Source organism: Danio aesculapii, chromosome 5, assembly GCF_903798145.1.
Source record: "Danio aesculapii chromosome 5, fDanAes4.1, whole genome shotgun sequence".
Classification (NCBI taxonomy): domain Eukaryota; kingdom Metazoa; phylum Chordata; class Actinopteri; order Cypriniformes; family Danionidae; genus Danio; species Danio aesculapii.
The window spans coordinates 45,906,490-45,933,457 of record NC_079439.1 but is presented as its reverse complement, the minus strand read 5'-3'; the positions used below and the strand labels follow the sequence as shown (position 1 = coordinate 45,933,457).

Sequence of the window (26,968 nt, the reverse complement as noted above, 5' to 3'; positions counted from 1 at the left end):
CCGTCTGGCACCAATAACCACGTTCAAAGTCACTTAAATCGCCTTTTCTATCACCATTCTGATGTTCGGTTTGAACTGCAGCAGATCGTCTTGACCATGTCTACATGCCTAAATGCATTAAGTTGCTGCCATGCGATTGGCTGTTTAGAAATTTGCATTTCTTATCAGCCAATCACATGAGCAGTTGGACAGGTGTACCTAATAAAGTGGCACTTTTTTAAATCTGATTTGCTTTGGACGCTAAAATAGGATCTCTCATCACTTACCCATAAGAGCTGTGTTTCTTGTAGAATATTTAATTACCTCACCTCTTTGATAATTCTCTAACACGCCATAAATGAACAAGGACACAGGATAAGACGATTCATTCGGTGAGTTAAATAAAAGGTTTACAGATGAACTGAAGAGTGAGCTTGAATAAAAACAAGTTAGACCCCTTTAACAGATCAAGTTATTTTTAATTTTCAAATAATGTTGTATCGAGACATTACAGACTTGTGAATGCATTCAATCTTTAAGACTTAAAATCATCCGAAGCATTCCTCTCCTAAACAGAAACGCTAAGAAATATGTCTGAAACATCTACCGCTTTCTTCTGAAACAGAAAAACGTTTATAAAGTAAAATGAAAAGAATGATAATCAACCCATCACAGAGGATCAACTTTTATCAAGACCTCCAAAAAAAAGCCCAAGCTTTAACCTGTCCTGGCTGCTGCCGCTATGAGAATGAACCAAAAGCACAAAAGATCTACAAATCATCAACTCTTCTTCTTTGGAGTAGTAAATATCTTACAAAAATCAGCTAAGGGATTAACTTCGGATTACTAGAGAACGACGAGAGAAATGCCACTTGTTAGCATAGCTGCTAATAGCATGTAGGGTAGATAAATACCTCAAACACAGCAGTAAAAGGCCTTAAAACGGAAAAACCAAACAGACCTCCATGATCGCTATACGCAAACTGCTCTAGCTTTTAAAAGACTGACTGGTTTTAGAAAGACGCGAGGATAGAACAGGCATTTCATGATGAAATCAGCCACGGAGGGGGATGAAGTGTAAAATATCATCTTCACATGTGCACTTAAACCTTCTAAAACTCTTCAGAATACATTCAATAACGTCCATAATAAAGTCAACACCATGTGCACCCTCAAAATGACCCCTGATATGGCAGATCACCCCAAAAATTACTCATTGTTTACTCAACCTTTAAGGTTTCTTCTTTCTGCTGAACACAAAAGAAAAAAGTAAGAATAGCAAGTCCACATTCTTCAAAATATCTTCTTTTGTGTTCAACAAAAAAAAGAAACGTACTCAAGTTATTTTTTTGATGATCTCTTCCTTTAAATGTCTCTTGTAAGAGATCAGAACTGTGGTCAGTTGCTGACAGAATGACTGTTGAATTGGTCGTTCGCAAACATGACTGGAGTTGCATCTGTGATGATGTGTGCATGTTTGACCATACTGGTCCTCGACCATCTCTTCTCTCTTTCCTCTGAGGGAATAATGAACAGCACACACACGCACGCACAGCAAAAATAGCTCTCCTATTCACACATGCGGAGTCGCACACCCACACGCTCGCTTTTATAACACTCGCTGGAAGAAAAAGAGGGGAGAGAGACGACTCGTATGTACAGAAGCTTGTGCTCGATTATTATTATTATGATTCTTCAGCCAGACAAATGCTATTACATATAATCAATGCATTCGTTTCTTCGCTTCTAGAGAGCAGGTTATGTTCATTAAACTCTTTATATAAATTCACATCTATTTAGCTCAAAAAAGAAGAAGAATTCTGGGATTTTAGATATATTTTACACATATATGTTTCCTTCATTCATCCAGACAGGCCACTGTAATCCTAATATAAACTTTTATCTAATTTATAAAGCGAATATGAATCTTTGCTATATCACAATTTTGCTATAAAACATAAGCTCTATTCAATCCAGTTCACCAAATGAGATCACACGCATGTGAGTAGCCCAACACCAGAGGTTTTCCGTTTGGCAAAATAATACAGCCACCAAAACGTGCGCTATTTCTTGTAACTGTTGGGCGTTTGCACTTTAATACGGTGTTTTACAAGTAGCTAAACACTGCAGGAGGAGCGCACTGCCTTTAACCAGAGGAATGAACTCTATATGGCATGGCTTTTGTGCTCAAACAGAGTGAGAGGAGCCTGTCTTGGTGCTCTGGCTCTTGTCAGTTTAAGTGCACTTTGTTGGCACGAGAGCTCGAGCTGCGCACTGGACTTTTCTCTTCCCTGAACTTCACTTCATATTGAAATAATCACATGCACGACGCTCCTTCTCTCACACACACACACACGCGCACACACACTCAACCCCAATCCAAGGCACTGTTAATTCAGTAAACATGGCAGTTTGATTCACTAAGCAAGAAATGCTTAAATTCTATAGGATGAGGGGCGAAAGTAAGTCTCAGAGAGAGCTATTATGTTAGAATGGCACTGTAGCGTTCAAGTTTGGTCTCAGTTGATGAACGAAAAAAAAACCTCTCTCTGAAATGTGACTATTTATAATGTTGTTTGTCTGAAGTGTTTTCACGATGACTGACTGAATGTGTCATCGCTCGTCTAGACTGTGCGACGGTATTGAGGAAAGGGGCTGTTAGGTAACTGATTATGATTGTACGGCCACAAGCTACTGTACGACTAGAAGCTAGAAAAATATTCAGGAAGGACAAAAGTGCGTCAAATATTTCAGTGATTACTGTGCACAAGCTTATTTGTAAAGGCAGCATTTCTTTAAGTGTTATACTATCTTGTTTTTTAAATAGAGAATCTGTTTTTGGGTAAATACTGTTGAAAAATGTAGATCATCTGCATGGGAATGAGTGAAAAGCTAGAGAATAATCTCTGGTCTAGTATTGCAGAGCTGGAGACAATAACACCAGGCACAAACCCGTCACGAATTCTTTAAACTATTGCTTTATACTGATCCTACTGTACGTTACCGCTTAATATTTCCCATTTAAACTCACTCGCACACATATATAACTCTCTCACACACTGTTAGATAAACAAAAGAACATTTATGTTCCAATCCACCGAGTCTTCATCTACAACATGATGTTTTGCTGCTATAAAATGGTGGGGGGAGGTCCAAATATGAAGAAGTTCTGGTCAAATGCACACGTTCCATGTTGAACTACAAATCTGCCTAAAACAACTACAATTCCCAAAAGCAATTTTGACAGCACAAACACATGACTCGGTTATGAAATCACTCTCTAGTGTTTAACGCAGTTGTGTAGTGATTGAATTCCTAGAAACAATAATAATAATAATAATAATAATAATAATAATAATAATAATAATAATAATAATCATCATCATGTGCCTACAAATGTTATCTAAACACGATCATGGCTGCTATGTACAATTTACACGGTGACGTCCGAACTACACGTTTATGCTGCCAAAAAGCACCTTCAACTTCAACTGCATCTTCCTTTCTAAAATCAAGAGAAAACCCCCCTGTAAAACTTTGAACAAGAACGAGCACACAGCACGTATTGCAATAGAACAGCTATAGAACAGCAGATAATAAAAGTAGGAGTAATACCAAATACGTTTACATACGGAGAATATCAAACTGTAGTAGATATGATGATACTTCCCACATCCAAAGAAAACAAAAAAAAGTGCTTTGAAAAGCGAAACCAGAGACTGCTGCTCCATCGTGGGTGGCTTGTTTTCACCAGCAAACTACTAGTGGAAAAGCGCTGGATTCTACTCCGTAAGCGGCCACCGATGTCTTCATCAGACAAACAGTTTGGTGAAAGACTATCGTTTATACATCAAGAAAGCGAAAACCTTCCCTCGTTCGGAAGAGAAGCCGTCTTGGAATATGTTAAAACTCAAGATTCCTCTAAACTTCTACTTGCTGAAAGAAAACATTATAATCACTGGAATCTGAAACTCTGAACGCAACCAAGAACAAACGACTACTACACTATACAGTGGTCAAATGGTAAAATTACAGATGTGGCAGTACCACCTCACACCACTGAAGGTTCAAGTTGTTTCTGCTGCTCAAAGTAGCTTATAAAGTCTCTTGAAACACATGCGCACATTTCTGCTGCGTCACAAACGATTCTCGTAGTTTACACGTATCTCTAGTACAACGTATGTACAGTTAGCCTTTTGTCTAGTCCTAAAAGCAGGATCGTTGGCCCCGGTGAACTGAAAGCTAACCGTGTGGAACTGGATGAACTGAGGTCAGCAGGACTCAGTTGGCTCAGAGATCACAGGAGAATGGTGGAGGAGTGTCTTCAGGAAGATGTGTCTGTAGGTTTGTGCAGGAGAGTGTGTGTGTGTGTGTGAGAGAGTGTGAGTGTGTGTATTTACAGAGTGTTTGAGGGTGTTTTAGTGTGCGAGGACTCTATCTTTTCAGTGTTTGAATGTGTGCACACAGCAGATCCCGTGTTCTTTCACCAGTTCATAATGCAGTTTCTGTTGAGGGTCATGAAGTAAACTTGACTGCTGCCACCGGAACGCACTGATGCGAAAAACACCTGAAAGAAACAGGAAAACAGCATTACAGTGGATGAGATTTTTTTTTTTAAAGTATAACATTTATTTAGGTGATAATGCCTTATCAGCAGCATTGGCTATATTCATGGCAAATCCTATGCTAAATATACAATATATAGCATGCAATCATATTAGTTTCTTAATAAGTATTCATTATACAAAAAAAACAAAATAAAAAATAAGAGTCATAAACAATCTTTTAGTTTGATTAATGACAAATATTCACCTTTTTAAACATTTCCTTTGAAATATTTCCTGAATAAAAATACTCTCTAATATAATTTATCACTTATCATTTTTTACAATGTTTTATCATCAAAATATTTATCACAAAATAGGTTTTTCTTCCCCTTTCAATAAAATGAGTGTATAAAGTCTTCAGTGGCTGATTTTACATCTCATATGTACACTACCTGACAAGTCTTGATGTTGATCCCAACTGTAGAAGCATCAAATAATAACTTGACTTCTAGTTGATCATTTGGAAAAGAGGCAGAAGGTAGATTTTTTCAATGAATCATCTGTTGCACTGCATCCCAATTATCACAAACACTACAGAAGACTATTGGAACCCACATGGACCCAAGATTCTCAAAGAAATTAGTCAAGTTTGGTCATGTAATGTATTTTTTATTTATTGCCATGTCAGCAACCACGGCTATTTTCATGGCAAGAACATTTCAATATTTAATAAACAATTTAAGAACAACAAACAAATGAATACACAAGTTAAATAAGATGTTTAGTGTTAATATATGATATAAATTCTAAAATCTTCTCTGGTGTCACTTTTAGTCAAGTTTGGTAAATGAAAAAATAAATGGTCTGGGGTTATATTCAGTATGGGGGCGTGTAAGAGATCTGCAGAGTGGATGGCAACATCAACAGCCTGAGGTAAAGCAAAGCAAAGAAGGTCAAGGTGCTCCAGGATTGGCCAGCCCAGTCACCAGACATGAACATTATTGAGCATGTCTAGGGTAAGATGGAGGAGGCGGCATTGAAGATGAATCCAAAGAATCTTGATGAGCTCTGGGAGTCCTGCAGGAACGCTTTCTTTGCCATTCCAGATGACTTTATTAATAAGTTATTTGAGTCATTGGAGAGATGTGTGGATGCAGTCGTCCAAGCACATGGGAGTCGTACATTAATTATTTTCCCACTGCACCATGACTTTATATTCTACACTGGACATTATTTCATTATTTTAGTTAAGTGACAAGACTTTTGTGTTAGCAAAGTCAGAACTTACTGTCTTAATTAAATGATTAAAAATTAAGGCATGATCATATTTTATTTTGGTAGAACAAGTGTAATCTAGAGGCCTTTGCCTTTCATAGCCACTTCTGATACCAAATGATCAACTAGAAGTCAAGTTATTATCTGTTGTTCCTAAAACTAGAATGAGCAACAAGACTTCTGTCAGGTAGTGTACAACCTGATGTCTATTTTCAAAATGCTAATTATTTCTTTCATTTACAAATGGATTTACTTCATACACTTTTGCAGTTTCTACATTTTTCCCCATTCCATTTGCCATTTCCTTTTAATATACAGATTTAAAGCAGGTTTTATAAGTTATGTAACTTATATACTAAAGCAAAGTAAGTAAATCAATAAACGTCAAGCAGAAGAAATGTGTGATTTTTCACACATTACAATTTCAGTTTCACTTTAAATGTGTTCAGGCTTGATTTCTAAAATGGATGTTTCTAGTATCATGTTTACAGTAAATAATCGGTATAGTTCATGAAATTATAATTAGTGTGTTTTATGCTTAAATTTGTTATACACATTACTTTTCTGTTATGAAACATGTTACATTAAAAAGGTAACAAAGTTATATAATAAAGTTAGGGATAAATTACTTTGCAAACATTTCTTCCGTATCTTTTTTTGGATAAAACTGTCAAATTTGACATAAATGCTTTTTAGGTAAATTACCTTAATTATCTAGAACTGATGTTTATTTAACTCTTCCAAGTAATACATTTAATAACTACCTTATTTACTAAAGAAAATGTAATAATTGTCCTTCATTACAATTACATAACAGTGTGTAAGCTGTGATTCATTTTCCCATTTTTTCCTCACAAATGGTAGTGTTCGTCAAGCTTAAACATTTAAACGTGCCACTAATGTATTTTCAAATACATTTCCATTGATGTTTTTTTTAATTTTTAAAAGTAAAAAGCAAACTAGGAGATTAAACTTTAGTGGCTCTGTATATTTGGTTAAAATATGTAGCATAAAATACATATACAAAGAATTTAAATGCATCAAAAGCAAACAAACATGTTTACTTGTTGGGATTTGGAAAAGAATCCCCAATTGTATGGTGTTTTTCCTCATTAGTGTGAAGTGCAGCGTGCGTGTGCAAGTGTGTAAAAAAGTCACCTTGTCATTCCTTTCACACAGGAACTTAAGCCTCTGGGCTCTCTTGTGCATGAAGACTCCATCCAGGTGTCCCGTCTCGACAGAACGGATCTCAATGGCTTTCTCTCCCCAACCCATAATCTGATTAGAGCAAATGTGGGCTAAACGCAAAACACAGACACAAACACACAAAGAGATTTCAGAATTCACTACAGAAATATGGCTCCTAAAGAATCAATCTTCTGAAATCCTATTTAATTAAATCCTACCTCGGCTGGAAAAAAGAGAATATCTGCTTTCATTCAGACTGGACTATATATATATATAAATTGTTTTTCTGAGATCATCTCAACCCCTCTGAATAAAACCAAGACCCCCACATGCCAATGACAAACCACCAGTAGAAAACTCTACAGGTGATGATACAGGTGAACTCTAAGAGGTGAAGAGATGACTCCATCTCTGTTTAAGCAACTCTTGCACCAGTTTTTGCACATTTGTACCAGACAGATTCCCACAACAACTGCGTATTAAAAAATAAAAAAATCATTGTGCATTTATGAAGTGTGCTTCACACAGATGAGTGGGTTTCACAAACCACCTGTAGAAACACTCTTCTCTCTTTTTCTTTTTCTCAAAAAAATCCCCTCTCCTTATTCGATCATTAAATTGGAGTGCAAACAATTCCTCTGTATAATTAGCACTTATTGTGTGTATTGCCTCTTCTTATTGCATCGCTGAATGCCTCCTCAATTGTAATTCGCTTACAAAAGCGCATGTTAAATGACTGAATCTAAATGTAGATATGAAATAAATAAATAAATCACTCCATCCACCACTTTTGCAATTGTGCAGAAAGCAGAATGTGTGTTTGTGTGTATGTGTATATACGCACACTCACCTACTGATGTGGGCATTTCTCCCCACTGCAGCACCACATCTTTAATGATGCGTCCGTACGTGTTGACATAAACACCTTCGTCCTCATAACACAACAGCATCTCCATCCCATCTGAGTTGGGTAGGAACACGATGGCGTGAGGAGTGATCTGTGACTGGATCTACAGCAGCAAACAGAGAGCAAGAGAGAGGAACATGGATCATAAGAGAAATAAATCACCATCAATCACTCCTCTGCATTTTCCAATCGATTGACCCAGTGCATTCTTGGAGTGTCACATGACAACGTAACTCACATGTACAGGAATGTAGATGTCGTAGTTGTTTCCAGAGTCAACATCGATGGCATGGAAGCCAGCCAAGGAACCGTAGATGACCTTTAACCTCTGACCCTCTTCCACTGTGAGGTCAACCAACACAGGTCTGTGTGGCAGGTCCCCAAATGACTAAGAAACATCAATGAAAGCATAATATTATTATTTTTAATTACTTTTATTAACAACAACAACAACAAATAATAAGACTGTAAAATAAAAGAATTTTAAGGCAAGGGAAGTTTATTTATATAGCACATTTCATACACAATGGTAATTCAAAGTGCTTTACATAAACAAGAATAAAAGTATAAGAAAATAAAAATTATTAAAAGAATAAATATTTTTATGATTTGAATTTTTATTAATTTATTAAAATGATTCAGATTTTACTTTTAAATATTTTTTCTTATTTTAATGAATTTTTAATGTTGAAAAATCATTATTTTTGGGGAAACCAGGATTCTTAAAGGGACAGTTCTCCCAAAAATGAAATGTAAAAGTTAAGTTGAAGTTTATTTGAAGATATTTTGAAGAATGTTGGAAACCTGTAACCATTCACTTCCAAAGTGGTTACCGGTTTCCAACATTTCTTAAAATATTTTGAACAAGTTAAGGGTGCATAAATGATCATTTTCATTTTGGGCCAAACTATCCCTTTAAATACCCCTTTAAAAAGAGTTAAAAAATAATTAAAAACAATAGAATTTGTTCAAGATACAAATCTTTCATAAAAATGTTAATATTTTACCAGAGCAATTCCGTGCAAATATCAACCTTGTCATGAAAAAACTTAAGTTTTCACCAAAATACTGAATTTTTTGTGTAAGTATTTTAAGTAAGTACTTTAGAAATACTCAAAAATGCATCTGTCAATGTTTTCAAACTATTATATTTGATTTAGTAAAGTTACACAAGTGGCAATTTCACATCTAACACATACATAACAGAGAGATGTCACATCCATAACGACACTTTTTCCTCATAAATGTGAAAATATTAAATAAAATAAAACCAAACTTTTTGTTTTTATAGAGAGCCAACTCGTGTCATTTTGATGATCATTATTTCTTTTTGGTTGTGCAGTTCAATTCATAGAATTTCTACAAAGTATGTTGTATCCTGTGCCCCGCTGACTTTTTGTCACATCCATGTTTATTTTCCACATTTAAAGTACAAAACATGTTTACAGGTTGATATTTTTCTGGTCCCTTAACTTTAATGATCAGTTGTTCTGGAAAATATAAGCAAAAGTTTCAATATAAGGTTAACATGTGCTTTCTATGCGAATTTATGTTTTAAGTTTTTACTGCAAATGTTACATCCATAATGCTGGAATTGCTCACCATCATTTCTGATCATTTTACTATGCTATTCCACACGCACAAAGAAAAAATGTATCAATCAAAAAAAAAAAAATAAATAAACTGACCAAAACATTTTGAAAAGCCTTTAAATCCCTAGTAACTCACATACCGGCATTGTGTGCGACCAATAAATCAATCAGACATGAACACAAAACTTGCGTCAGTACCTTGAAGGCCATGAACTTGTGGTAAGGTTTTGGAGCCCAAGCATAAACCTCCACTGCATTCTTCAGAGCGATAACCAGAAACTTAATCCTTTCATATTTCACTGGGAAAATAAACACGACAATCACAGCACTTTTATTACAAGGCATGAAGCACTTTAAAAGAGCTGAAAGGCCAAATTCGAAGATAAAAGTAGCATTCCTCATGTCTTCTGACCTATTCAGTTTCATTTTTGCTTATTCGCCAAGCAGCAGCAGAGCACACTCTTTCATTACTTCCTTATGGCTTATTCTCTGTGCATAATTAAGCACTCCATACATGCACACTTACCCACTTTATAGTGCACACAGCCCTCCATTTCCCCTACAGTGGTCCAGCCCTGTTTCTTCTCCACCTCTGGGTCATTATGAAGGATTTTATTCCTCAGCCAGGCCAGATAATACACGCGTACCTTATTTTTCTTGCCTAAGAAAAGAGAAAAAAAATACACATGAAGATCCTAAAAATAAAGGTGGTTTGGCCTATATCCATGTGTCCCGGCAGAGATGAGTGGACGGGTGTGTGAAATAATGAACAGAGCATTGTATAACCTGATATAGTGATGAGGAGGTTCAGTCCCTCCAGGACGTCCATCTGCTGAAACCTGCGTGAGTTGATCAGTGGATAAACTTTACCCTGACCACTTCTGTCCAGGAGCTTCAGACCATTCTCTGTCCCGACCAGCAGATTCACACCTGATAGAACACACACAGGTAAAACACACACATACACACACCCCTCGAGACCTAACACACACAGACTGAGCAACGAAGCTATTCTGAGAAAACCGTTTATCAAGCTTTAGGGGTATACTGAATTTAAAGTAGAAAAGTTTTGACTGTATATGATAAAGTCTCTGTAGGAGTGAATGAAAAAAAGTACACTGCTCAAAACGGTAGCATGGTGAAATTTGACCTTGTGCCACTTAATTCCACCATGTTTTGTGGTCATATTTTATGCACTTTGACCAGTGGGTGGCACTGCCATCAAACTAGTCCTCATGAACACTCAGGGAATTAGTGCAAAGACAACAGAGAGTTCATGTCAACACATCAAAAAGATGCACAGCTCCAAATGCATTTCTTGAAAAAAACTTCTGTCTGGCAAGCTTATGAGTGTAGTAGGCTTAAAAAGATAAAAAAAATAAAAATCAAGAGCAGAAATCACTTGTTGCATTAGTACCGCTCAAATCAGAGAAGAAAATAGTTTTTTCTAGGAAGCTTGCTTGAATTATTTTAGCTAAAATGTGAGTTACATATTAAAGAGTTTGAACTGGAGGGTTTGAGACACGAAAAGTAGGAGCTGGTACAATGAGACTCAAAATTTCACACATTTCATACGTTAACCTCACCACCTTAAAATACTGTTAAATTCTTGATCAAAAAGAACTGAATCAGCTAAAGTGACTCAAAATGGATCAAAGCTACCTGAAATCAAATGGACTCTTTTCACATTTCCAGGTTTCTCAGTAGCGGAAGTTGTCATAGTTGGATAAACTTAGAGCGAGGTAAATGGGAGAATACAAGAAATCTTTTTTTACATCTTATTTGCTCAAATAATAAAAGAAAAACTCAATGATAGTGTTATCAAGACTTTCAGAAAAAGGAAAAAAAAATTGTGTGAGACAGAAAAGAGAACAACATCAAATTTACTGTCCCACCCATACACTGCATTACAAACGCCTCGCACAAGCAGTAATTTGTTTTTCTTATAACGCAAAGATGATTTAATACATACGTAAATACATTTAAACATACCTGTTTTTTTTATTATTAAATATTGAAAACTTTAAATGATTTAAAAAGCTGGTAACTGTTAAACGAGTAATCTTGTAAAAAGGGTTCATAATATTTTAGGAGACTGCTCCTTATGTGCTAAATAAAAATGTGCACTACATAAGCTCAAGTCTTCAGATTGAAGTACTAAAATGATCTACAAACTACATTACTAATTGTTATCAGGGATGGGCAGTATTTATGATACATGTATTTGAAATGCATATTTTAAATACAAAATAGTATTTTATACTTTGTATTTGATAGGGTTGATGAAATGGCTGCATATTTTGTCTCAAAATACTTCAGTGTCTTGTGTTTTTTAAATACTATAAAATAATTTGTAAGACGTCTACATGATGACAAGATAAAAATGCACCCTCTGATTGGTGCTTTGGATGTTTTTAACTCTTCATTTTAAAAAAGAAATGAAAATAAATCTTGGGAAAATGAGTATACTGTACAAAATAAAGTAGTTTTGGATGGACTGCTGATGTCAAATGTTTGACATCAAAACAAACTATGTCCTACATAAAAATAAGTCCTACAGTGGTCAATTTATTTTAGAAAAATTTTAAGTTTTCAGAAATCATGTTTTTACATTGAGTATTAAAGTGTTCAATTGCAAAATACTAGATATCTAAAAAATTCTGTGAACATAAAATAAAATGAACTCTTTGTTCATCACACAATGATGGCAATTTTACAGTTTACAGAATGGGTGAAAACACAATCAACAGATATATTAATATGGTTCCACTTATTATCTTCATTAAATAGCTTAAACGATGTGAGATTATCAAGTCAAGACTTTTTGTATTACATTATCTACAAAATATATACAAAAATGAAAAAGAACAGTCGTACAGTAGGAAGTAGAGGTGAACAAGGTGGGAGTAAAGCTAAAACTTGGTCAGAGAAAAGCTGTTGCTATGAAACATTGTTTACTTAAATTATTTGGGAAGGGATGGATTTAATAAGCATCTTGATGGAAGGCCTGCGAAGAAATGTCGTGCTCCTTTGTAAAAGTATTTTGTAGTATTTTTGCATAAATGCAGTATTTTATTCTGATACATGATGTGGCTGCTGTATTTTGTATTTTATTTTGATACACATACACTTAAACTAAAGGTATTAGGTATTTCATTTTAAAATACATTTCAATGTATTTTTGCCCAACCCTGATTGTTAGCATAGACGGTTGGGATGGCTTCTTGAAAAATATACTTCGTTAGATTGACAAACACACACATGGCTCTTACCCCAGAGAGCAGCGCAGAGGATCTCGGAGTTAAATCTCTTCTTGTATTTGCGGATTTCAGGAGTGTCACTGACCGGACGAGTGTTAGTGGGATTGACATTGACCATGGAGCCCTTCCTCACCTCCAGTTTCAGCTGCTCAAAACGAGAGCCCAGACCTACAACACCCACAAACCACACAGCAGAGAGACACTGAGTCATCTGTCAGAAACATATTCACAGCCATCAAGAAACAGTCAATTGTCTATGCTGCTGAAATAATTTTCTTGCTCAGATCTTTTGTCTTATTTTCCAATAAACACACAGAATAGTCATTAGAACGAAACATACAGTTCTGGGGGAAAATATGTAATATTAAAAGAGAAAATAATTGAAATATACGTTTCAATTCAAGTTCTAATCGTATTTTTCTCAAGTGATATAAGAAAATTTTAATCAATATAGCATTTCCAGTAGATTCATCTAATCAATTTTGATTCTCAACAACAACAAAAAAAGTATCCAATGTACTAAGCTTTACACAAACAGCCCTGTTCAAATGTTTGCTGTCATTAAGACTGCTTTTTCGAATAATTAATATGCATTAAGAAATTAACATATACATATTCAGCAAAGATTTAACATTTATAATGTCACAAAATATGACTATCCTAAATGAACACTATTCTTTTGAACTTACTCTCAAAGGTGGCTGAAAAAATGATCATGGTTTTCCCAAAATACTAAGGAGAACAACAGTTTTCAACAATCTTGAACACCAATCAAAGCATATTAATATGACTTCTGAATAATCATGTGACGCTAATTATTTGGGAAATTATACTGAAAACTCAACATTACATTAGGTTAAATCATAAAACTTGTCTTAAATATTCATATTTGATAATATTGTTTTTCCTGTTATTATAAATGCAGTGAACAGAGGAGACTTGAACAACGGTGTCTCTTAAAGGGATAGTTCACAAATGAAAATTCTGTCATCGTTTACTCATCTTTGACTTGTTCCAAACCAGTCTGCGTGTTTTTTTTTTTTTGATCTATTGAACACATTTGAAGATATTCCGAAGAATGTTGGAAACTAGTAAGCATTAACATTCGTAGTATTAAAAACAAATACTATGGATTTAAATTATTACTCGTTTCCAACATTCTTCAAAATATCTTCATTTGGGTTCAACAAAACAGAAACTAAAAGAGGAATTTTCATTTTTGTGTTAAAAATACCCTTAAAATCCCCGTACCCAAACGAACCACTTTACCTCCAACAGAAATGTTATCTCCGCTGCCCCCTGATGGCTGGTACATTCCAAGGTCCACAAAGGTAGTAAAAGAGGACTTTCCAGAGGCCTTGACCAATCCCCTGGACTGATACTGAAATTAATAGCATGATCACTGTTAACCAATCAAATACATACATGTTGGCCAGTGCATCAGTTTACAAAAAGCAGGATGAAATGCTGATGAAATGATAATTAGTGGTGCAACTGAAGCTCCAGAAGTGGGCAGAGACTCACATCATAAGTAGAGTCTTTCCCGGGGGAGGAGTGGGAGGCTGAGTCTGTGGGAGAGTGAGAAGGCTGAACCACATCAGGCAGGTTGGTGTATCCATTATGACTGCGCTTCTCTGGAGTCTGACAGAAACAAACACACAAACAAACTCAGGCTGACACTGGTGCTATGACACTGGTTTCTCGCATACACATGAAGGCACTATCCTTCTGTGGCATCATGGGACACTAATGAAGGTTCAATGAAACACTTAAAAACTGTAGTAAGTGAAAATATACTATTAGGGCAAAATTACATACAAACGATATGCTGCCTTAATGAAATAAATAGAAAAATGCCAAGTTTTATTTATTTTTGTTAAAGATTTATTCAGCAATGATCCATCAAAGGGACCAAAATAATACAATATAGACACGTTACTTTTATTTTCAATAATTACTGTTCTCTTGAACTTTCTATTCCATAAAGATGATTTCATGCACAATTTCATGCATGATTTCAACACAGTTGGTAACAACAAATGTTTCTAAAACAAGTCCTGAAGGATTAGAAACACTACTAAATTAAATTAACATATCTAAGATATTTCTACATTATTAATATATTTATATAAGATATAAAAACATGTCTAAATTTAGGATACATTAAAATGTCTTAAATTAAGAATATTTCACAAAATATATCTATATATACACTTACCGGCCACTTTATTAGGTACACCTGTCCAACTGTTCGTTAACACAATTTTCTAATCAGCCAATCACATGGCAGCAACTCAATGCATTTAGTCATGTAGACATGGTCAAGACGATCTGCTGCAGTTCAAACTGAGCATCAGAATGGGGAGGAAAGGTGATTTAAGTGACTTTGAATGAGGCATGGTTGTTGGTACTAGTCGGGCTGATCTCAGTATTTTAAGAAACTTATGATCTACTGTGATTTTCACGCACAACCATCTCTAGAGTTTACAGAGAATGGTCTGAAAAAGAGAAAATATCCAGTGAGTGGCAGTTCTATGGGTGCAAATGCCTTGTTGATGCTAGAGGCCAGAGGAGAATGGCCAGACTGGTTCCAGCTAATAGAAAGGCAACAGTAACTCAAATAACTACTTGTTACAACCGAGGTATGCAGAAGAGCATCTCTAAACACACAACCTTGAGGCGGATGGGCTACAGCAGCAGAAGACCACACCAAGTGCCACTCCTGTCAGCTAGGAACAGAAAACTGAGGCTACAATTCACACAGGCTCACCAGAATTGGACAATAGAAGATTGGAAAAACGTTGCATGGTCTGACGAGTCTTCCTTTCTGCTGCAACATTCGGATGGTAGGGTCAGAGTTTGGTGTCAAAAACATAAAAGCATGTATCCATCCTGCCTTGTATCAACAGTTCACGCTGGTGGTGTAATGGTGTGGGGGATATTTTTTTGACACACTTTGGGCCCATTAGTACCAATTGAGCACTGTGTCAACGCTACAGCCTACCTAAGTATTGTTGCTGACCATGATCATCCCTTTATGACCACAGTGTACCCCCATCTTCTCATGGCTACTTCCAGCAGGATAATTCGCCATGTCATAAAGCGTGAATCATCTAGGACTGGTTTCTTGAACATGACAATGAGTTCACTGTACTCAAATGGCCTCCATAGTCACCAGAACTCAATCCAATAGAGCACCTTTGGGATGTGGTGGAATGGGAGATTCGCATCATGGATGTGCAGCCAACAAATCTGCAGCAACTGCGTGATGCTGTCATGTCAATATGGACCAAAATCTCTGAGCAATATTTCCAGTACCTTGTTGAATCTATGCCACGAAGGATTAAGGCAAAAGGTTTACGTAATAAAGTGGCCGCTGAGTCTATGTATTGTTTTAACTGTATTCTTGAACAAATGCAGAATAACCTAAACACGTTTAACATTTATTAATATTATTAACATATTTCTGACCCAAACCTTAGAATCTAATGCACATTTTTACTTCTCATTACAAAGGTGAATATTGAGTTTGCTGTTAGTTGTTGCCATCTGCTTAATTCAAAAGGTATTATTATTATTAGAGAGAGAGAGAGAGAGAGAGAGAGAGAGAGAATCTGTTATATAGATATAAACTCCTCCCCACTCCTCGACATGAGGAAGCTACAGTATGTTACCATTAGTAATTTTTTTTTTAAATTTTAAATACTTCAATCAATAATTAATTAAAAGTTTAATGTGTTAATTTTGCAATTAGATTTACAGCTACAGATGGATTAAAGTAGTATATACCTAAATCCAACCCGCAAACTAGATTAAAGTTTATGTTGAGGTCTCATAAATGTAGATCCCACCAGCGCAACAGACACACAACTCATCCTACCCTCTGCACAAGCATGGTTTGGTCTCCATATCCTCCAGCACGTTCTTCTTCTCCTCCTTCACCTTCCTCCTCTTCATGGACAACCATAGTGTTCACAGAGTCAGAATCTGCATCACGGGGGCTGACAACACACATTCAAAAGAAAAAACATGAAAAATAAAGCCATAAAATGAAGTTACCCAGCCGTTTTAACAGGCTTTGTATCTGACAATGAAATTGTCGATCACAGTTTATTTTAATGTACAATTCACACTATTAACAAACCATTAACTAAGAATTTTAGCTCAATAAAGTACTAATTAGCTGCTTAGTAATAGTTGGTAAGGTAGTAGTTGGGTTTAGGTGTAGGGTAGGATTAGGGATGTAAAATAAGATCATACTTTATAAGTGCTAACAAACAGTTCATATCTTAATCACAGGCAGGTAATAAGCCAGTAGTAAATGGTGTGAAAAATGTGTGCCTTGTTAACTAAACTAAAGTGTTACCAAACGCATTTTAAATACCCAAATTACACACTATTCCCTAGGAAAAACAGACAAAAAAATAATAAATTATGGAATGACTCTTAACACACTTTTAGACTTTTAGATGATGAATGACAAAATGTGTATTATATAAGTGCCGAGTGTCTAGATCATCATTTGAGACACTTCTATCTTCTCTCACCGGTCAGTAGGGCTTTCTTCCTCTGCTCCTTCTCCACTTTCGCTCTCCTCGCTGCTTTCACTGCTCTCTGAGGAAGAGGAGTAGTCGTTGGCCTTCACCGGGGGCCGTGGCTGCTCCTCTGCTCGCTCCTTAGAGTACAGACCGTGATCCTGACACATCCACACCAACAAATCAACAGGCAAATGAGCAACTGTCATATAAATAATCTCCAATTCATAAACACTGGACCAGATAAAGTATAAACATGAGATTTCGATCATGCATTCTGTCTTTTAAAGTCTGGAGTGTGGAGGGAGTGGGATATATTGGGGGGGAGGGTGAATGTGGTCAGATGAAGACCGTAAGTGCAGGACTGTCCCTCAACAGACGCTGATGGTTGTAGACTGGTGACATCAACTGGATAGAGACGTCCAGGGAGAGACGCAAGACGCTAAACAATGGCCTAAAATTCATACATGATGTGAACTTTGATGATATGCCTTTAAGGTATAATTTAGGGTTAAATGTTTCTTTTCTCTGTGGGACTCACAAGACATAATAAAGGCAAGTGGAGTACAAAACAACACTGGATTTCAGTGGCTGCATGAAGCAACAGCCAAAAAAGAAAAACATTTGTGTTCTACAGAAAAAAAATCAGGTTTGAAAAGAGTATAAAATTACTTTTTACACAAACATAATTGCAATATGGATATATGTGGATACTTCCTTATTTAAAGCTCTATTCATCTACGTTTAAACATTTGAATTATTATTTTAACTAGGATGCCTTAAAAAATACAGGGCTCGCAAAATTTCAAAACCCCTGGTAGCCCGAAATAAATTCCCCTCAGTTTTTGGTAGCCCGAAATAAATTCATGTGGCCCAAATAGAAAAAAAAAACATTGTTTAGTAAATAAAAAGAAATGCATATATTTACTAAATAAAGTTATAAAGGCATTCATTATAGGCTATTTTTAAAAATAACCCCATTTTATTGAATTATTTTATTTATTATCATTGTTTATATATATATATATATATATATATATATATATATATATATATATATATATATATATATATATATTTATTTATTTATTTATATATATAAACAATGATAATAAATAAAATAATTCAATAAAATGTTTTTTTTTTTTTTAAATAGCCTATAATGAATGTACCTAAAACCAATCATGTGAAAAACTGGTAGGCTTACCTCGTTTTACCAGTTTTTTTTGACAACACCAGTTAGTGCAAATGCTAATTTGAACACATATTGATAGTGGCTGCTGGATGCATGAAAATTACATCTAACATAACTATCCAATTTGTGAGAGAATGCAAAAGCACTGAAATAGGCTATGGCTGCATCTGAAATAGCCTACTACACAGTAGGTAGTGCATTTAAATTTAAATATACTACTCGACCGATAGAAAAGTACATTCTATACAGTATGAATGTGAGCAGTATGAATAAAACTCGGACGTACTACATCTGCCATTTTGTCATGATCACATGACCTACCCACGTGAGTCGCGTCACTTCACTCCCATTCATGAGTTCTCTCGCGGAGCATTATGGGATAACATAGCGTGCATCGGACACGCACTTCAGAACCTCACCAGAAGTAGGACATCCAGGTCCTTCTCATGTACTGTTTTTCGAATTCTATGAATTCAGACATACTACTCGGCTCGCATTCTGTTGTTTTTAGCATACTATATAGTATGGAAGTATGCGATTTCAGATGCCCCTAATTACTTGTCGCATATTGATGAGGTTTGAGTGGGCACAAATTCCCACCTGAGCTCATACGGTTCATTTACAACAGGACACATTTGTTGTGTTGTTCAAAAATGGGAATTGTACTGTTTCTGAATGCTGCAATGTATATAAGGAAAATTGGTTAAACTATCAGTAAACAATTTAAGAAAACTTTTTCATAGACATTTTGGTTTCAGTGATTCTGATTCATCTTAATAATTCAGATTTTTTTAAATGCTTTTAAGGAAAATAAATGCAGTTATCAAATTCTTTGTAAAGGAATTTCTTTCAACTGTTTTTAGCGTACTATATAGTATGGAAATATGCGATTTCGGACGCAGCCTATATTTTTCCTCCCACAGTAGTTTAATGGACAGGGTGGATTACGTTTTGGTAGCCCGACTGAAAAACATAACAGCACCAGGATGTCGGGCTAGCAGTTTTGTGAGCCCTGAAATATATCCCACTGTTGGAAAGCAGGATGTCATTAAGACGTCTTTTTTCTTTTTCATTAAGAAGTCTCTTTTGCTCAGCAAGGCTCCATTAATTTGGTCATCTTCAATGTTGTGCAGTTTACTATAATTTAACTGCTGTCTATTGTAATACTTTTAAAAAAGGCGATCTATTGCTGTAATGTGCAGGAAATGTTACTCTAGTCCTGTGGTGTCACCTGATCAGTCAGAAATTATTGAAAAACGTTGAATTATAAAAACAATATTCTCAATAAAAATTAGAAGAATTGCTTTTTTAAAAACATTTTGTTTGTGAAATTTTATAATTACAAAGTTCCAAAAAAAAAAAAACAGCCAGCAAAAACCTTCACCAACAATTTAGATTGAATGTAAGCAATGCATTATTTCTATTTTTTAAAATCATGCTAAACTCAAATCTCTGAAAGGTTGTGCATATAAGATTATTTGCAATTCATTTAATTATTATACTGTAATTAATTCAAGACAGCCTTTAAAAAATGCCATTCTTAAATCATACATGATTAATGCTGCAATTATTTGATCATTATTATAAACGTGTGATGACAACATTCATTTGACATTTAGCCTCATCAACATGGACACCATCACGAGAAGATGCAGTCATGCAAGAACAGAGACTCGGACTCATGCAGATACACAGATACGGGCACTGACCTCTCCTATTGCTCTCTTATAGCTCTGAGGGCAGGAAGAGGAGGAGGAAGAGAGATTGATGAGAGGAGAGAGGGATGAGAAGGGTAAAGGGAGAGGAGGAAATGTAAGGAACAGAGGTTAGTGTTTAGAGGAGGGCTGAGCGTGTTCATTCTATAAACAAGACACAGGCAAATGATCTGGGACTCTATGTGCATGAGTGTGTGTGTGTTTTACATGCGACCCTTTGTGTGCGTGTAATTGTGCGTCTCACCGCTGGTCTGCTGGGTCTGGATGAGGTTCGGGATTCTCCTGGTTTGTGTCGACCATCATGAGAGAGAGTTGGAGAGGAATCCATCTTAGATGAGCCTGAAATATATAACATTATAGACTTTTTAACAGTATACACTGCTATAACTGCTTATAAGTGCTCCAGATAAACCCTATCTAAAAAACATACACATTTTAATTTATTAATGATTTTTTTCTAAACGTGATTGCTCACAGGTATCCCACCAAAGGACAACTGCCATATTTGTCAGATTAAAGGGGTGGTCCAGAGTGTATTTTTAAGGGCTGACTGTGTTTATAAGATGCAAAGCAATGTGTGCTCATGCTTCATTTGTAGAAAAACCATAAATCTTACTTTGATCATATACAGCTACTCTGCTAACATGAAAACGACTGTCATATTTCCTAGATCCTCCGAAAGGCCCGCCCTCAAGAGGCTCTGATTGGTCAGCTAACATAATGTGCTAAGATTTGAGGATCAGCTCCACGTCAAAAAAGAGAAAGAATCCCGTCTAATCACTAGCAAGCACTGTGACTTGGCTGTTTGCTATTTGAGATGTAGAAAGCAGGGAAAGCAGCCGCATGGAGATGCACTGCAGTGCTGGTGAAGATTGTGGGTGTTTACAGGAGTTTGATGGATAAATACCAATTTGTAGCTAAATTGTTAATGTGCCAAACAGCATTTCCCATTGTTTACATCTTGCTACATCATACTGTTAACGCTAGAAACTGTGCGTGTAGTTGATCATTCATTCATTTTCTTGACAGCTTAGTCCCTTTATTAATCTGGGGTCGCCACAGCGGAATGAACCGCCAACTTATCCAGCATTTTGTTTTTTATGCAGCGGATGCCCTTCCAGCTGCAACCCATCTCTGGGAAACATCCACACACACTCATTCACACTACGGACAATTTAGCCTACCCAATTCACCTGTACCACATGTCTTTGGACTGTGGGGGAAACCGGAGCAGTGTAGTTGATCAATTTTAACAAATAAAAATACTCACAGATTGTGGTTCACAATCCACAGCTTCATCTATTATTCCTTTGAGGAATTTTTAGCCGAATCCAGCACTGATCTGGGAGAGATTCTGGAAGTTGTGCTTTGTTAAAAGCTAGCTATATATTTTTCAATATTTTCTGCTACATAATTAAAATAAAATTGCAAGCACTTCTCTCTTTGTCCTTTGGAGCCAAAATACAGAAACAGAACAAGCTCTGTGGAAAGAGCAGCATTTGGATGCTATTTAGCTTTCTCAGCTATAACATTACAGTGCCTCTGACCACGCCCCTTTGCTGCGTGGGCTGTGTGTGCGAGGTGAATGCGAGTATCCTGAGGTGTTTGTGTTTGTGATCTCACTAACCCGGATGTATTTTTTGTAGTCCTCAAACTTCGTTCGCTGTTGCCAAGCTAACTCTGTAAAAACCAATGTCTCCCTTTGCATTGAACTTTGAGCGTCTTACATTCAGAGATGTTGTTTATGTTCACACAGCTACATTACACATCAACTAAAGTTTAAAATATGATATCACAGTGGACCATTACTTAAAGCTTTCTTTTCCTAAAGGTTAACAATATTTTTAGCTCCAAACACAAACCTTTTTCGTATGAACATACATCACAATCAGTCTTCATCTTCGTCGTCACAACTTGACATTACCAAGACAACAAAACTTGTCATAAATCTGTCATGAGGTCATTATAATTGTATCATAAACATTTTTATGATCACGTTTTTAATGGAACAAATTGTATTTGTTTTAAAATATCTCATTGAAAGTGTCATTACTCTCTCAAATAATGTTCAAAAGCGGCATTAATATTTAATGACATTTTAATGACTAATTCAGCTTGTACCAGTGTAGCAGAGACCAAAAGAAAATAAGGACGCTCTTATAAAATTCATGATATATTTATAATGGCTTCATAACAATAATTTTAATGACAGATTTATGACAAGATGTCTTGGTAATGTCAAGTTGTCATGACGAAGACAAAAACAGGCTGTGGTGTATTTGTTTTTGTCAGGTTGTCATTACCAATGTCATCTTTGCATTTAAAATGTCGTAATTGAACGAATGACACTTAATGACAGTTGTTATAAGCAACATGTAATTCTTACACAGCTGTTTACACAATATTTACAATATATTTTTATATTTTAAATATATACAATATATTGACAATAATTTGAAGGATCAAGCTAATGTTTTAATACTTGCATGCAATTATTAAAAGCATTAATGAGTTAATTTTATGCTCAACATTTTTCTTAAACTACATTGAGTTATGCTATTGTGTTGAACTGGGAACTAGCAGTGACTACTGAAATGCTTGTGCCATGACAAACATTAATGCCAAATCAGGCATTATCTGTATGAAATTCTGTGTGAAACCCTGGAGGGCCCTTTATCAAGACATTTTTTATTGTGGCTATATATCTGCTGTCCTTAGAGTTAGGTGATCTGAAGTTTTACTGTGCTTGTGGGCAGATGTGCCACCACAATGTTTGCAAAACATGTCGCACACAACACTCACTGAGTATGCGGTGTCTCTCCAGAGAGCCGGTCTGTGGCAGGTTGGACATGATGCTCATGCTGTCTCCTCTCTCCCAGCGCTCATTGCGACTCAGATCTGGATTACTGACACAGAAAGAAAACACGGTGCAGGAGTCAGGCCAGTCATATGAGCTGTGTCACTTCAGATGAACGTGGGTGTGTATATATAAATAAATATACACGGTACACACTTTACCTTGCTCGGACTGGGTGTCTGATACCAGAGGAGAGATTTGTGTTCAGTGCAGTGGCTATAGAGGCTGTTCTCTGAGGAATCTAAAGGAAGAGAGAAATTAGGAATTATGGAGAAATTATGCATCAATCACGCTGATGTTAATTATTACAAGTGTAAATTAGCATACAGCTACCTTTGTATGCTATTTCAGCTACTACATACAGTTTATTTGCACAAGATGTTTAGTAAGCTTAATAAGGCCTGCATCAACCTTTTTCCCCACACCCCCTGATGCTTTACAGAGAGAAACTTCTGTTAAACTAAACAATAAGTGCTTAAAAAAGAACAAATTAGGTAAAATGAGAAAACTTTCACAAATAACTTTCAGCAGACCATGAATAACTGAAAGAAGAACTCAAAACAGTCTTACTGTAGGGAACACAAAGAGAAAATTATCTGGATGTGGCCACAGTGATGCTTCTGATACAAATGCTACATTAAAATGCCAAGTGTTCCAAAGGACTAATATCCAAAGTGTACAGAACTCTGTCTAATTAAAAAAAAGCTCTGTTTAACTGATGTACTTCTTCCTTTAAGTGTTTGAAGAGTGTGTGAGAAAATATGGTCTGAAACATGTGACGATTTGTTTTCTAAATGTACTTCATTGAATGTTCTTGAACTCAATAATAAATTCATTTACAAAGTTTACCTTACACCCTAACGTCTGAAAGACATTTACAGAAACTCCTCTGAGCTTTGTTTTAACTGATAAAAAAATGCAAAGGAACATTCCTGCACTGTTTCTGGTATTGTGACAAACAAATACATCACTACTAGGCCTCTTTAAGATAACATTTTGTTTTTCTCTGGAATTTTATTTGTTATATATTGGAGTAGAGAGTGTGTTGGACTCCCACACTAAGCATTTGTTTTTAATCTTGATTTATCTGGCAAAGAAATGTATATTTTATTGTGGTCATCTCCTCAGGTACCCTCCTTTAAGATGTGGTTGTCTCAAGTATGTATGCTAATTCCAGCCGAGAAACTCACCTATGACATACATCAAAAGTTTGATGACTTTTGCCAGCTGTGGACACCTTTTTGGTATTACATTAATAATTTCTCCTGATTTTCTATTCTATGGTGCATATTTTAGCTCCTTGCCTGACTGTATTATTCTGTTTACTTGTTGTATAGTTCGCATTTTTTTCCTTCTGTATAGCTGAGACTGTATTTGTATGTGCTGATGTAATAAAAAAACTGACGATTAATAAACAATAATAAAAAAAGCCAAGAGCAACGTTATTCTTGTGATGGATACAAATAAAACACAATCCAAACGCATCTCTCACTCCGTTTTCATTTTGTATAGGAATTATTCAATGCACTGTCATGGCAATTTGTAACTTTTTGATTTGCTAGCTAATTGGTATGAATCTGTATGATCTAGTTCCTATATTTTAGTATTATGTGGGGCCACTACTTTAAAAAAATATATAATAATAATATTATATTATTATATATATATATATTTTTATTATTTTTTTATTTTATTTCATGGTCTGTTGAAATTCCTGATTGGCAATAAAATAAGTTTAATGCACAGGTAGTTCCAGTCAGTTTTGATCACAGTTCGAAATAAATGCGCTTCCTCAAAATATTAGAAGTAACCATAGCAACTAAAATAAGATATTTGCCAGAGGATTTATTTCTCTGTAATGGGAACGCACATGTTGTTGAATGTGTTCAACAGCTCCTAAACTCCGCTTGCTCTCCACTGCTGAGCTCATTCATAAACCCAGCAGCTAGAGAGACTGACAAACTTTTGTCATTGATAATCTTAGGCGATGTCCACACGTATTTATACGTTTTATAAGTTTCCCCCCTTTCATTTAAAAAAAAAAAAATCTCTGTCCAGATGAAAAAGCAAAAATGATCTGTTATGCATGTTAAGGGCACGCCAAACCAACAGGCAGAGATAATGACACTTGTCCAAATGGAAGATTAAATTTTTTGTGATTAAATTGCATAGCGGTCAATGCAAATGTGAGAATAAAGAGTATCGTGATGAAAACGATGCTCAACACGGAATGCATTTGCCAAACGTGCAGAACCCAGCTGCGTTGGCCAATCAGAAAGTAGAAAACGCTGATGTCATGACACAAAAACTCTGGTTGTAGTGTACACACAACCACGCTGTACCTGAAGTTTCAGAAAATCTATACCTTGGCCTGAGTTTTCAGAAAGTTTCAGTTTCAGTCACTTAATACTGCATTTTTGTGTGGAAAATTAGCGAAACCTTGTACAAAAAAAGTGCTGTTTTGAAAATACCCATGTTTGTGTGGACAGGGCCTTAGGTTTTGTACTGGAGGTGAAAAAACTAAGTAGAATATTCTCTTAGCAGTGCTTACAAATTTTTTCTTTTGCAAAAGCAAATAGCTATTTCATTTAACTGCAAATTAGATTTATGAAATAGGATCGCTTTATTCTCTTCAAACACATATTTGTATGAATGAAATCATATCAATTAGCCATTTTTGAAACACATCAGGAAAAAGGTGAAGAACAGAGGAAACCAGTCTCACTTTAGGAGGTTGTTCAATCTCAGGAAGACGGATCCAGGGTCCCCGGTCGTCTCTCATTGGCCGGGACTGAGGGGCAGGAGTCTCCGAGGTGGGGTCCGAGTTTTGACGGACTAGTTCTCTGGAGTGTAGAGGACGAGGTGTGGGTGTGGGTGAGGGGTCCTGGGTGGGGAAGGCGGACATGGTCTTAGTGGGCTGATCACAAAGAGACTGAGAGCGAGGGACTGGAGCGGCGTATGGTTTTAACGGCACTAGATGGGCCATCTGGAACTATGGTAAATAGAAGGGGCGGACATGACATACGTCAAAGAAATCCAAAAAGGAAAGTGAGAGGGTGGAGAGGTTTTTAATAGAAGAGGCAAGTTATGATTTGTATTTGAGTTTGTTTTAGAGAGTGGAAATAAGTACAGATTAGTAGAAGTGTCAATGTGAGTGCGTCATGCGGAGAAGGGGAAACAGGCCACCAGGGTTGGGCAGCAGAAAAATGCAGGAGATCCAGCGCAGGATATGCAAGAGAAGAGGATGTTCCCCAAATGATGGAGGATTACACAGGAAGTGAGTGGGCCCACAGGAAAGAAAGAAAAGAAAAAAGAAATCATTGAAGAGAGTATAAAGTGTTAGCCAGAGCATGCAGCATTGAAGAAAATAAATGATGGCATCCTACTGCTAATCACTCGGCCTTTTGCTTCTAATTTTTGAATATTTTACCTAGTTTAAAATGAAATACCATTAATGACAATGCATTTATCAAAATAAACTACAAATCAACATTTGCTGGGAGAAAAATAAACATTTAGGAGACTTTTTTTCCAGAAACATTGATATAACTAATCCAAAAAGACGTTTATTACATTACACTATCTTTCTATTTCTAATAAATGCGGTTTGGTTGAACTTTAGCAAAGCATCGCAAAAAACAGATTCATGGTTCCAACAAAAATGATTGTTGCTATTTTAAAGGTGCAGTAGGTGATTGTCTTCAGAAACATTTTTTGTTGTGCTGATCGAAAGTCTCTTCACATTCTTATAGTAATGATAAAAGTAAATGATCTAAATGTTTTTATATGTATTTTTAGATTCTGGATAAGGCATAAAACTAAAAAATTTCCCATAATCCCAAAATTCTGATAAGTAGCTCAAACTGTCTGTCAGCGAATGTAGATTTGTACATCTGCGCACCTCTGTTCATGCAGATC

The 26,968-nt window shown here is 35.9% G+C and overlaps 1 protein-coding gene across 4 annotated transcripts in view; it reads right to left on the bottom strand.

The window, feature by feature from the left end:
* Positions 1–437: 437 nt before the first annotated feature.
* The window catches only part of mink1 (misshapen-like kinase 1), a 78,633-nt gene continuing 52,102 nt past the window's right edge, over positions 438–26,968 (bottom strand). For 2 of the 4 annotated variants that reach the window (XM_056458320.1, XM_056458321.1), the window contains 17 exons: positions 25,776–26,042; positions 23,212–23,291; positions 22,996–23,099; positions 20,438–20,532; positions 20,188–20,211; positions 17,296–17,444; positions 16,629–16,749; positions 14,273–14,389; positions 14,018–14,129; positions 12,761–12,916; positions 10,275–10,418; positions 10,015–10,149; positions 9,687–9,787; positions 8,135–8,284; positions 7,840–7,999; positions 6,960–7,099; positions 438–4,546 (listed from right to left, as the gene is read on the bottom strand). In XM_056458320.1, coding sequence (XP_056314295.1) covers positions 4,463–4,546; positions 6,960–7,099; positions 7,840–7,999; positions 8,135–8,284; positions 9,687–9,787; positions 10,015–10,149; positions 10,275–10,418; positions 12,761–12,916; positions 14,018–14,129; positions 14,273–14,389; positions 16,629–16,749; positions 17,296–17,444; positions 20,188–20,211; positions 20,438–20,532; positions 22,996–23,099; positions 23,212–23,291; positions 25,776–26,042 — 2,139 coding nt within the window. In that variant the 3' untranslated portion in view covers positions 438–4,462. The remainder of the gene's footprint in view (positions 4,547–6,959; positions 7,100–7,839; positions 8,000–8,134; positions 8,285–9,686; positions 9,788–10,014; positions 10,150–10,274; positions 10,419–12,760; positions 12,917–14,017; positions 14,130–14,272; positions 14,390–16,628; positions 16,750–17,295; positions 17,445–20,187; positions 20,212–20,437; positions 20,533–22,995; positions 23,100–23,211; positions 23,292–25,775; positions 26,043–26,968) is intronic. The other 2 variants (XM_056458322.1, XM_056458323.1) reach the window with 2 other exon arrangements.